Genomic DNA, 12,699 nt, shown 5'->3' with positions numbered 1-12,699 from the left:
ACGAACTTTGCCACTGCTTTTTGTTTGTTTCTTTCAACCTGAGACGAGTAGAACCTGGAATCTGAGGAGAGGTGAGCAACCCAAAACCTAGTAATATTGATTTGGTGGGGTACCAATGGTGACAGTTACTTACTTCTTCTCTTGATACCTGGATCTTCAGGAGAAGATGTGGGGGTTAAAGGTCACTATAGATTGTTTGTCATCCTTCCCATTTAGAGGTAAAGGTCTCTGTCTTCTTGGTGGGCATTGTAGCTGCTTCAATGCGTGGAATCCAGTGGAAATGCTGCTGGGCCCATTCCAGGGCTAATCTTAACCCTAACCACTTCTACTCTCTGCCTCTGGAACATTCATTCATTTTTTTTTTTTTTTTAAGCCTACAGCACCCAGTATTCCCAGGTGATCTCCCATCCAAATACTAAACAGTCCTGACCTTGCTTAGCTTCCAAGATCAGACGAGATTGGGCACATTCAGGGTGGTATGGCCTTAGACCATTCATTCTTTAAGAAGCCAGAAATGCTGAGTATGGCAGCGCACACCTGTCATCCCAGCACTTGGGAGGCAGAGGCAAGAGGATCGCCCTAAGTTTGAGACCAGCTTGAGTTACATCATGAGTTCAAGTCCACCCTGAACTACATAGCAAAATCCTGTCTAGAAAAGAAAGTCAGAAGCATGTAAGTGTGGCCGTCCTAAAACCACACACTACAAAGGAAGTCCAAGCTAGCCAAAGGATGTGGGAGGGGGAAGAGAGGGAAAGGGGAGAGAGACAGAGAGACAGAGAGACAGAGACAAACAGACTCTGAGACCTGTTAGGACCAAACTGCCCAGGCAACAATCACGCCACTAAAGTAGCTATCTTGGCCATTCCAGCAGATGTGACAATGGCAGCCAAAAAGCCATGCCCAGACATGTGGCTCTCCTTAAGCAATCCCAGCCATCTCCACCCATTTGAGCTGAAGCCACATCCTTTTCCTTTTTCCTTTATTTTATTTATTTATTTTGAGATAGCATCTCACTGGGTAACTCAGCCTGGCCTTGAATTCACAGTGATCCTCCTGCCTCAGCCTCTCGAGTGATGGGACTACAGGTCTGCACCACCATGCCCTGCTATGAAACTTCATTCTATGGTAAAACAGGGTTAGATCATTTTCCTGGAGCCTGCTCAAATTCCTGACCTTCAAACTGATGATCAGAGCAAAATATTTTTTGTTTTAAGCCATCACATTCAGAGACAATTTGTTATGCAGCAATAGGAGACTAGAAGGGGGCATTTCTGTTTGATGGAGCATTTCGAGGATGGTCTCCTCATTAAAGAGTTACCTGGGCACTCCAGTCCACACAGCTGTTTCTGTGGGTTTGGCCAGTGTAAGTCTGTCCCCAGTAAATTGCCCATGCCGAATGTGCTGGAAAAATGTCTTCTGCACTAGAAACACTGAGGTCTAAGGGCCAGGCTGGACCAATCCCTCAGTGTCTCAACTTCCCTCTATTTTAGGTCAAATAAACCAGATGGGGCAGGTGAGAAAACACATATCACAAAAATGTTCATGCCAGAAGTAGCCACTGCTCATCATCACTCTTGGCCAGCCCTGTGCCTGGCTCTGGGAACAGTGGAAAGACTTGAGCCCAACCCTTGGAATTTCAGAGCCTAGTCTCTGTGTCACATAAGGCCATGATGAATGACATGCAAAGTGACAAATATGTGCATGAAGCCACAGGAGGGAGCCCCCGCCCCAGGTACGCCATATAAGAATGATAGTGTTATGGTGTGTTCGGATGCCTCCCACCAAGCCTCATGGAAACATGAATGAGGCTGAATCCAGCATTTGTGATTTGTTCATTGTGTTTTGTATAAAGGATGTGCATGTGTCTTTAGGGGACCAGGGTGGAATGTTACGGTTTGTGTTCATTTGGCCCCCCCAAGCCCCATGTAAACATGGACGTGGCTGAATCCAGCATTCATGATTAGTTCATTGTCTAGCAATGGATTGGTGGTGTGAGTGCTACACCCACTCAGGGGCAGAGTCTACTATCTAAGACAGAATTTAGTACCAGAGGAGTGGGGTTGTTGCTGTGACCGTTCCTGACCGTGTGGTTCAAGAGCCTTTGGGAGTGGTTTGTAGGAAGAGTTTGGAAAGGTTAGGAGATATTGCCTGAATACATAGAGCTGGAACGGTTTAGGCTGTTCTGTAGGGGAGAGTCTGGTCATAACTGAGGAGACCAGAAGGCTGATAGAAAGCCTTCCAGTAAAGACCAGGCTCAGGCGGTTTCTGCTGGGAAGAAGGACTGCATTGGTTGTTGGACTCCACACGATGTGTGTTATGGCTTGCCAGAAAGTTTGTCTGCAGTTTGCTTCTGTCCAAGAGACTTTGCCTGAGACTGAGATTAAGGGCAATGGACTGATTAATCTGGCAAAAGAAATTTCAAGGCAGTCTTATGTTGAGGGAGTGGCATGGCTATTGTTGGGGGCTTTTAGCCAAATTTATGTTGTGAATCAAGAACAGAGCCCAGTGAGGTGATTTAAAATGTTGTGAGGTTGGCCAGAAAGTTGTGTACTACAGAGATAGAGCTGAGACATCGATTACTGAGAAGGAACAGAGAAATAAAAAGGATGGCCTGGGGGCATCCCAGGAAGAAGCTGGTCTGTATCCTTTGTATTCTCAAAACTGCAGAAGTGAAAGACTTTATTCAGAGGAGCAAGCTGCAGAGTGCCATGTTCCAGAGTGGTGACAGAGGTCACAGGAGGTTCCAAAATGGCAACAGCATAGAAAAGCTGGTGCTCACAATCAGGTTCAGAGTGCTCAGTGATCCAGGCACTTGATCCCTACAGTCAAGAGAAAGAAAAGCCTGGCTACTGCTCCAGCTGGCAGCTGACGTTGGCAGCATCCACATGGCACTGATTTTAGGCAAATGGGAATGCACGAATTCTGAGATAAAGGCAGCTTCCACCCCAAGTTCAGAAGGCCTGGAGGCCATGCAGTGTGCCCTTGAGAGGGCAATATGTGAAGCTGTGAGCATGAAGCCAAAGATGCAGTGGAGAATCCAGAAGTTTGGAAAAGCTAGGAACATGGATCATCCAAGGAAAGCTTCAAAGACTGAACAGAATGGGCTTAAGAGAGAAGTTGTGGGAGCAAAAACTCCTGGAAGTGCCATGGTGGTGGAGTCACTCAAGGCTTTTGGAGCTCACAACCAGATTGCTTCAGATGCTGAGCATGGAACTCCAAGACTTAATGTTTGCTCTGCTGGATGTTGGACTTGCTTTGGCTCCAGTACTTTGTATTTCCCTGTTCATAACTTTTGGTATGGTAATGTTTATCTTATGTCACTCACTGTATGTTGGAAGTATTTAATTTTATTTTCATTTGTACAGGGAGTTGCAGCTAAGGTTTGCCTTAGATCTCAGAGGAGACTTGGGACTTAGACTTTTCAACAATACTGAAACTGTTAGGACTTTGGCAAGTCTTAAAAATGGACCAAATGTCTTTTGCATAAAGGTTGTGCATGAGTCTTTGGGGGACTGGGGTGGAATGTTATGGTTTGTGTTTGGATGGCCCACCCAAGCCTCATGCAAACATGGATGTGGCTGAATCCAGCATTCATGATTGGTTCATTGTCTAGCACTGGGATTGGTGGTATGAATGCTACACTCACTCAGGGGTGGAGTCAACATACAATATAAGGGCACAGAAGAAGGCATGTCTTTCTCTCTGTGTGTGTGTGTGTGTGTGTGTGTGTGTGTGTGTGTGTGTGTGTTTCACTCTTGCTGTTCTGCAGAGACCATGAACGGTGGCCCCGCCATGCCACCCTGCCTTGGAGCCAGCTGAGTAGGGATTAAAACCTCCAAAATTGTAAGAAATAAACCCTCCCTTCTCTAATTTTGGGCATTAAGTATTTTGTCTCAACAATGAGAGAAAAGTAACTAAGACATACATATACTGTGTCATCATTCTCTAGGCCTACATGTTTGGAAGACAGCAATTTTACATGTATTTACACATAAATTGGACATATGTTTATATTTCATTTGTCTATCAATTTTCTTTTGCATTGAACACAGTGCCCAATGCATGCTATGCAACTGGCCTGCCACTGAGCTATATGCCCAGACCCTCCAGCACTCTTTTTTCTTTCTTTCTTTCTTTTTTTTTTTTTTGATACTGGGGATCAAACACAAGACCTTATGCTTGCCAGGCAGGTACTTATGCCACTGAGCTAAATCCCCAGCCCTCCCTCCAGCATTCTTAATTTTTATTAGGAAAGAGAAAGATAACTGGCATTTCCCTTAAGTGTTACAATGTTCCCTAAATTGATTTTATTATTTTTATATATGATAACACAGGAGAGCTTTGTGTGTGCAGGTGTTTTTTGTCATTGTTGCTTGTGTTTATTTGTGTCATGCTGGCCATCAAGCCCAGGGACTTGTGCATGCTAGTCAAGGCCTCCACAGCTGAGCAACAGCCCTAGCCCCATGGATTTGGGCAACTGAAGATGCAGAGGATTTGTCATTGGCTGAGCCCCCATCCATTCCATTCCTCCCCGGATCTAGTAGCTGCCTGATTTGGATGGGAGGGGCCCCAGCCCCAGTTTTAGAAGTGGATTAAAGATTGCTACAAATTGTCCAGAGTCTGCATGAGGCTAAGTTCATTGAACTATAATCTATCTTTCTCCTTGATATTGTGATATTGTGATGGGTTCAAGCAGAGGCAACTAAGCCAGGCCAAGCTGGTTAGTCCACTTCAATAAAAGACCAGAGCCAAGAAAACTGCAGAAAAACAAAACTGTAGCTTTGATAGCTTTATCAGTTTGGCTACAGTTCAAACAGGTTCTTATGCGGGAAACCTGGTTTCCACTGTAATGGTCGTAGAGATCTTTAAGAGGCAGAGCCTTGTGGGACGTGACCAGGTCATACTAGTCATAATAGTGTGATCATACACATGGGAGGCTTAATGCAAGTCTTTCGGGAATGGACTAGGTTTTTTCTTTATAATCAAGTTGCTATAAAAGAGGAAGCCTGGCCTCTTGCTTTATCTCTGACCATGTGACCTCTCTCTTTGCACACACCCACTATGCCTTCTGTTTTTGTCGTGTTATGACACAGGCAAAAGGCCCTACCCACACTGACACCACACAGTCTAGACCGTCCACCCACCAGAATCACAAGCCTCTTTTCTCTTTAAGTTACCCAGACTCAAATAATTTCACTGTAGCAACACAAAGTGGATTAAGACAGAAAACTATTACTGAGGAGTGGTGGTGGTGTTTATTAGGATACCTGACAATGAGAAAGTAGCTTTGCAACTGGGTAATTAGCAGCAATTAGAAGAGTTTGGAGGAACAGGAGAGGAAAGGTTTGCATTGCTGGCAATTCAGGTAAGGGCTCAGAAGACTAAGAAACTAGTAAAAGCTCAAATGCTGATGGAAATGCAGACAATAGAGGCCATGCAGACAAAGTGTCAAACAGAAATGAGGAATATCTTATTGGAAACTAAAGAATAAGCCATGCTTTTTAAGAAATAGCAAAGAAAAGAACTTAATTGCAACCATAGCCTAAGTCTCTGTGGAAAGCCAACTTTAACGGTGATGATTTGAGGTATCTGGTGAAATAAATTTCTAAGCAAAATACAGATGTGACTTTGGTGATTTTTAAACTTCATACAGTAACAGTCAGGAGCAATGGCAATGCATTTACTCTTTTTTTTTATTTAAAGAGAAAGAAACAAACAAAACAAAAAAACATGGAGAAAAAAAGAGTAGAAATAATATAGAATTACAGGAAAATAAACAGTAAGAAATCACCAGTTGATAAGTTGCATATTGTCATCTTAGAAAAAGGTTACAAAATTAAAGTATGTAAAGTGACATTCAAATAGTGACACTGCCAATAGTTCAGCTCAATGCAGAGTTTACTTTTAAAAACTTTATCTATTTATTGCCATGCTGGAGAGCAACCCAGGACCTTGCAAGTGTAATTAAGAAGAAAGCAGTGTAAAAGTCTGGAAAAGTCACAGTCTGTAAAGAGCCAAGGACAAGTGTTTAAGGGTGCAGCAGACTGGCCCTGCATCAAGACTGGCAGCTTCCTGATGCTGCTGGTTTCAAGCAGGAGCCTAAAGAGATGTCTTTCTAAGGTCTATTGGCCATTTCAGAACTTGAGCAGTGAAATGGTCAATTCTTTTTTTTTTTTTTTTAGTTCCTGATGCTGCTGGTTTCAAGCAGGAGCCTAAAGAGATGTCTTTCTAAGGTCTATTGGCCATTTCAGAACTTGAGCAGTGAAATGGTCAATTCTTTTTTTTTTTTTTTTTAGTTCCTGATGCTGCTGGTTTCAAGCAGGAGCCTAAAGAGATGTCTTTCTAAGGTCTATTGGCCATTTCAGAACTTGAGCAGTGAAATGGTCAATTCTTTTTTTTTTTTTTTTAGTATTTTTACCGGTACCAGGGATCGAACTCATGACTGCCTGCTTGCAAGGCAGGCGCTTATGCCGCTGAGCTAAATCCCCAGCCCTGAGATGGTCAATTCTTTAGAAAGAAAGAGCTTAAGGCAACCCCACTCCCCAACCCCCTCCCTGTGAGGGACTGTGAGCGTGGCAGGCTGCATCAGCCCAGGACGGGAGCCACAGGCATTTACTGGGACCCGAGCCATGCTGGGACCTGGAGTGCTGGGAAGCCAAGCAACCCCTCCCTCCCTGCCTGTTTTGTTTTGTTGAACTTCAGTATACATGAAAGTATGGACAGCTATTTTGAAGAGAGGGAGAGACTCTACAACAGCCATTAGTGACTTCCCTATTGTCTGGTTTTGAAGACCTAAAACGCCTTCCGCATTCTGTTCGGATTAGTTTTATACTATGTTGTTTTGTATGAATTCTCTGTATGAGAAGATATGGACAACTATTTGGAAGAAAACAAGAGACAATATGATGGATAGTGAAGATCTCAGGTCATCTAACTTTGAAATTTGTATCTCTTACATTGCTTTCTTATGTCTTATTTTGTTCTGTTTTGTTGTGTTTAATTTTACCCCTTTAAAATTTAAAAAAAAAGAAAAAAGAAAGAGGGTGCAGCAGAGCCACCACATGCTAAACAGCTTAACACAGATAAATGGGAGGTGAGTGCTGGGTATCCGGACACTGGGAGAGGCCCAGAGCACATCCTAGAAATCATCTAGGTCTTCCTTCTATCCTAGGCCTAGAGGCCTTGGAGGGCAGAATGGTTTCAAGGAGCTGCTCCCCATGCCCACCCCGCCACCACACCCCAAGCAGGAACTGCTGCACAGGACTACCTGAGGCCCTTACACTGTACCACCCAGCTGCTGCTCAAATGTGGTCTTGCTACAAAGGGTGCAAGCTGTAGGTCATGGCAGAATCCACAGGGTACCAATTCTTTAGGCACACAGAATCCAAGGATTATGGGGCATGGCATCTCCCACCAAGATTAAAAAAAAAAAAAAAAAAGCCTAGGTAGCCAGGTGTAAGTGTGGCATGGGGACAGAACTACTAGCATACTAGCATCTCTATTAAATGCCTAGTGGAGCCACAGCCAGGACCCAGAAGGGCAGAAGAACCAGTGGCATGCAACACCCTTCTGAGAAAGCTGCACAAAACCAGAGGGAGCTGTCACATGGGCCGCATCAGCAAAGCCAACGGGACAGGGCTGCCCTAGTTCTCAGCAGCCCAACCCCTGCTCCTATGTCCATGGTGGCAAGACTTGGAGTTTTCATTTCTGCCCTGCTGGGTTTCAGTCTTGCTGAGGGTCTGTGACTCCTTTTGTTATAGGCAGCTGAGTTAATTAGAGATATTATAGGCAATCAAACAGGGCGAGCCCCTTGAAGGAGCCAGTGCAGAAGACCAGATCTCAAGACAAAAGACAAAAACAAATGCAACCATGCCATAAGTGTAAACATCAGGGATATTCTAAATAGGTGTCCATCACCTTGAGGGAGCCAGAAGGAGCCACTAACCCAATCCCTTCCAGGAAATGGCCCTATTTCTGTATTCATGTCCATAGGCTACATGACTAGCTTTCCCATTGGATCCTAATTCAATCAATTTTATCACAGAAGTTAACACTCATAATCTTATTGGTTGACCATACTACTGTTCCCCCTCGTGCCTGCCTACCTTTTGAGTTCCCATTTTTCCCTACCTTGTATCCACCTCACCTATGGTTTTGCTCTATAAAAATCCCTAGAAAAGGGCTGGGAATATAGCTCAGGGGCCTAAGTGCCTGCCTGGCAAGTGCAAGATGGAGAGTTTGATTCCCGAGACCCAAAAATAAAATAAAATAAAATAAAATAAATCCCTAGAAAAGGCAGGGTCCTCAGCAACCCACTCGAGACCCCTTCTGTCTCAGAAGCCTTCTCTCTCTCTCTCTCTCTCTCTCTCTCTCTCTCTCTCTCTCTGTCTCTCTCTCTCTTTCAATAAATACATTCTGCTCTTAACCTGTTGTTCCTAAAATTCATTCTTCGATTTTAAAGAACACAAACAAGTACCAGGCATTTAGGACACTGGGAGTTTTTTCCCTTTTATCACTTTCTTTGGGCCCATTACTCCCCTTTGAAATAGGAATATTTATCCTATTATTACAGGCAACTGAGTTGGATAGAAGTATTTTAGGCAGTCAGACAGGGCTGGGCCCTCAGAAGGAGCAGCGCAAAAGCCCAGATATCTTGCAACTGTGGAGGAGGCACCTCCCTTTGTGGGTCAGATCTCAAGATAAGAGATCAAACAAATAAACCCCCATTCTAAGGGTAAACATCAGGGATGATATTCTAAATAGGTCTCTATCACCCTGAGGAAGCCAGAAGTCACTAACCCACTCCCTACAGGAAGAATGCTGCTCTATATGCACCCTGCTACGTGTGTGATTCACTTCATTTAATAATTTTTATCTGAGCAATTAAATCCTACCGCTTGGCCATAGCTCTATCCCACCTCATGACCACCTTGTGAGTTCCTATGTTTTCCCCTCCTTACACCCACCTCACCTTGTGGCTTTGCTCTATAAAATTCCTAGAAAAGATAGGGTCCTTGGCCACTCAATGGGGACTCCCTAGGCTGGGAGTTTTTGTCCCCTAGATCACTATCTCTGTCTTGCCATTGTGTCTTGGAAACAGATCATTTCGGTTTTGTTTTACAGAGTCCCAGCTTGGAGGCTGCCTTGAGTTTCAGATAAAACTTTGGTTTTTGGACTTTCGAGTTGGTGTTCAAACCATTTGAGACTTTTGGTACTGTTGGCATGGAATTACCACACTTTGAGGAGGACAGGAACTATGGGAGGTCCCAGGTAGAATGCTGTGGTTCAGATTAACAGCACCCCTTTAGAGCTTTATGTGATGCAAGGTTGGTCCCCAGTTTAACAGTATTGAAAGAAATGAGGCCTCCACGGAGTTTGAGTCAAGCCTGCCCGAGTGAAGAGATTAACGCTGGTCTCACAAAACACAGATTAGTGAGTTGTTAAAAAGTGCGAATCTGGTCCCTTCTCAGTCTCTTACATTGTCTCTGCCATGTAACCTCTCTGGAACACACTCCTGCTCAAAAACCTGTCAGTCAGGGCATAATTCAGAACCCAGCCAGAAGACCTGCTCCAGAGACTGCCAGAAAGGACTGATGGGGGGCTGGTGATTTAGCTCAGTGGCATAAGCACCTGCCTTGCAAGCAGGCAGTCGTGAGTTTGATCCGTGGCACCAAGCAGGCAGTCGTGAGTTTGATCCCTGGTGCCAATAAAAAGGAAAAAGACAAAAAAGAAAGAAAGAAAGAAAGAAAGGACTGATGGTCTCAGACTTTTCGCTTCTAAAACTGTCAGCTAAATGAAGCTCTTTCCTTATAAACTACCCAGTCTCAGGCATAGTACCTGTTACAGTAACCTAACACTGATTGAGGCAATCAAAGCAAATTAAGATAATTAGAGCAGATTACTCCTGAAGCATATTCAACTATTAGAGTTTTCTGTTCTATGAGCCAATAAAGCTGCTTTATCTTTTAGGCTGGTTTGAACAATGACCAAATGAATTCTTTCTGACGCTAAGCTAAGTGGGTCACTGAAACACATCCTCTTCCTCAGCAGTGCTGTTTCCTGGGTTTTACAGATGTACAAGATCTGTTCTTTATTAACGCACACCAGCCAAACATAGTAGGGAGATTAAATGAGTTTCCCATGGGAAAGCTCCGGTCCCTGTGCCCCATGATCTTGGAGGGTTGTCTTAAATTGCAGCCCTGGGCTCTCCTTAAAAAAAAAAAAAAAAATCACATTCCTGGCTTTCTTCTGATTCCTCTTCCTCCTCCTAAGGCCATCTTGATTTCTTCAGTACTGGCTGCTACAGAGCTAACCCACGGCAAATCTCCAGAGAAACCCTTGAACCTGCCCCAGAGCATTCACAATTCCAGAAGCCGAACCAAGTAGGGGACTCGACAGAACAGGTTTCTTGGTCTAGGGGCGGCTGGTCCACAGGGACAGATTTCTTAACCATCTGGCTGTACCTTGTGACCCATTTCCCCAACTCTTCAAAACTTGAACCAATAAGCCAGCCGGAAAGAGGTGGCCATCAGGGCAGGCACAGAGGATGGCGCCCTGGATGCTGTGAACTTTGCCCTCCAAACCTTCCAAGTCATTTTCTCCCTCATCCTCAGCGCCCAGCCAGGCTTTCTGCAGAGGATAGCTCAGATCTGCCTCTCCATCCAGGACTGTGCCACACCACAGTGGCTCCTTCTGCTTATGTCCCATGGTTTTGCTTTCACTTTCTGAGCAGTAGTATCTCCCCCTAATCTCAACTCCTGCTAGAAGAAATTTGCCTTGTAAATTGTTCAGAAGCCTCTGGGATCAACCTGGAGTTATTTTCTTTGGAACAAATCACTGCAGAACTGAACAGTGACTCCACATCCTTCTGACATTGTCTTCCCAAGACCGCTCCCTAGTTGCCCTCTTGACCTATACTCATGGGCTTGCGTATTTCCGTTTATTTATTTATTTTTATTTTTCGATACCGGGGATCGAACTCGGGACTTCACACTTGCCAGGCAGACGCTCCTGATTCTGATCTATACCCCCGGCCCTATTTCTCTTTATTTCAGTTCAAAGGGCTCAGCGTTTTGCACGTTCTCCCTGCAAACTTCCATCTTATGAGCGTAACTTCGGTGGGGTGAGTCCCCAGCTAAGTTCCAGAATCGTTCACTTTTATCCCAGCGTTCTGTGTCGTGGTGCCCACCCTCCCTGCCCAGGTCACAGATGCCCTCCCAGTTACCTGGAGGTCATGCAGGCGTAGGACATAACCCTGAGCAAACAGCTGGAAAAAGAAGCGCAGCTCCCCAATCCTGGGAAGCTCCTCCCAATTCCTCAGCGGCCGCTGGTCTTCAGGACCAGCTCCAGGTGCCACGGCCGCCTGGTCTGCGGGGAGGGCGGCAGGGATCGCGGCCTTGGCTCTGGCCCCGAGTGGGCAGAGGCCACGTCCGGCCACCCGCGTGCCCAGCAGCGCCCACCGCAGCCTCGCGCAGCCCAGCGCAGCCATGGTTCGCGCTGGCGGAGCCGCACCTCGGGATCCCGAGCTGGGACGCCTGGACGAGCCCGGGAGTTAAACAGAGGGGCGGGACCCAGACTGGGGATGACTCAGTGGGCGGGCGGAGAAAAGGTCGCCAGGCCTCTTTCCCGCTCTCTGGCCCCCCTTAGGCCTCCAAAACAGAACTCCGGACAGGCGGAGGCCACTTCTGGGCTGGAAGGGGCCAAGGCAGCAGGACCCAACGCGCGCTCCCGCGGGCGCGGACGGAAACTGCGCTCGCGCTGTCCCGGGACAGAAGCACGACTGTCGCTTTCCAAGACCCACGCCCCCCCCCACCCCCCGTGAGCCCCGCCGCGCGTAGCCTGCAGAGCGCGGTCTCCGAGGGCCCTGCAGCCCGCTGCTGAGGCTGTAGTGCGGGCTGGCCCTTCCTAGTGGTCGCCTGGAGTGATCCCAGAGTGATCCCAGAGTGACCCTGAGAGCGCCAAAACAGCCCGGCAGCCGCGGCCAGGAAGTTGTAATATGCAGTCCTCCCCACCCCGAGTGGCTGTTGCAGGATCTTTCAAAATGCAAGTTTTGCATTTTGCAAAATGCAAAATGCAAGGCCAAGTTTAATGGGTCATGACTGGAGGTTTTTGTTTTTGTTTTTCAGGCGGTGGTTTGTTTTGGCTCACAGTTTTGGAAATCTCGGTACTTGCCTAGTCAGCTGGTTCATATAATACAGTGAATAGAATACTGCCCATGAGTGTGCATGCTCGTTATCCCAGCAGTCAGGGGGGCTGAAGCAGGAGGATACAAATTCAAGCCAAGCCTGGCAACTCAGTGACTTACAGAGAGTGACCTTGTCTTTAAAAAGAGAGAGAGGAGGGCTGGGGATGTACGTCAGCAGAAGGCCCTGGTTCAATTCCCAGTCCCACAAAAACAAAACAATAATCAAAATAAAATGAATAGAAAAGAACAGAAAACTCATCACAAGAAAAAACTTTTAGGAACGTCCTGTTTTATATTTAACGGTTCCTCATACTGGGTCCAGCTGCCATGGTTTTCTAATGAAAACATGTACTTTAGCATAATGGTAGCCACTCTGCTTCTGGTAGCTGCACTGGGTCAATACGGAAAGCAATCTCTGTGTTTACTCACTTGATACGACAAATGACAAGGTGTACACAAGTGTGTCAAAGTGTAATGGGTGTTTTACCTACGTTGTGTGCAGTGGTACATTTTTG

General features: G+C 46.0%; 1 protein-coding gene, 1 non-coding gene and 1 pseudogene across 5 annotated transcripts in view; 1 reads left to right on the top strand and 2 right to left on the bottom strand.

The window, feature by feature from the left end:
* The window catches only part of LOC100725007 (sterol 26-hydroxylase, mitochondrial), a 52,644-nt gene extending 41,078 nt beyond the window's left edge, over nt 1-11,566 (bottom strand). For 2 of the 4 annotated variants that reach the window (XR_010046396.1, XR_010046403.1), the window contains exon 1: nt 11,225-11,566. Coding sequence is in view for 2 of the 4 variants with exons in the window: in XM_013146189.3 (XP_013001643.1) it covers nt 11,225-11,488 (264 nt within the window). In the remaining 2 variants the exon portion in view is untranslated. The remainder of the gene's footprint in view (nt 1-11,224) is intronic. The other 2 variants (XM_013146189.3, XM_003464035.5) reach the window with 2 other exon arrangements.
* LOC111755259 (5S ribosomal RNA) lies at nt 372-490 on the bottom strand (annotated as a pseudogene).
* On the top strand, nt 6,045-6,175 carry LOC111755261 (small nucleolar RNA SNORA2/SNORA34 family). Its single transcript, XR_002789833.1, has one exon. It is a non-coding gene; the product is annotated as a small nucleolar RNA SNORA2/SNORA34 family (small nucleolar RNA).
* Nucleotides 11,567-12,699: the final 1,133 nt, after the last annotated feature.

This window comes from Cavia porcellus, unplaced genomic scaffold (genome assembly GCF_034190915.1).
Source record: "Cavia porcellus strain 051 isolate PalLab524CR breed Dunkin Hartley unplaced genomic scaffold, mCavPor4.1 scaffold_1, whole genome shotgun sequence".
Lineage (NCBI taxonomy): Eukaryota > Metazoa > Chordata > Mammalia > Rodentia > Caviidae > Cavia > Cavia porcellus.
The sequence above is the reverse complement of the archived record's forward strand: the minus strand, read 5'-3'. Positions and strand labels throughout refer to the sequence as shown.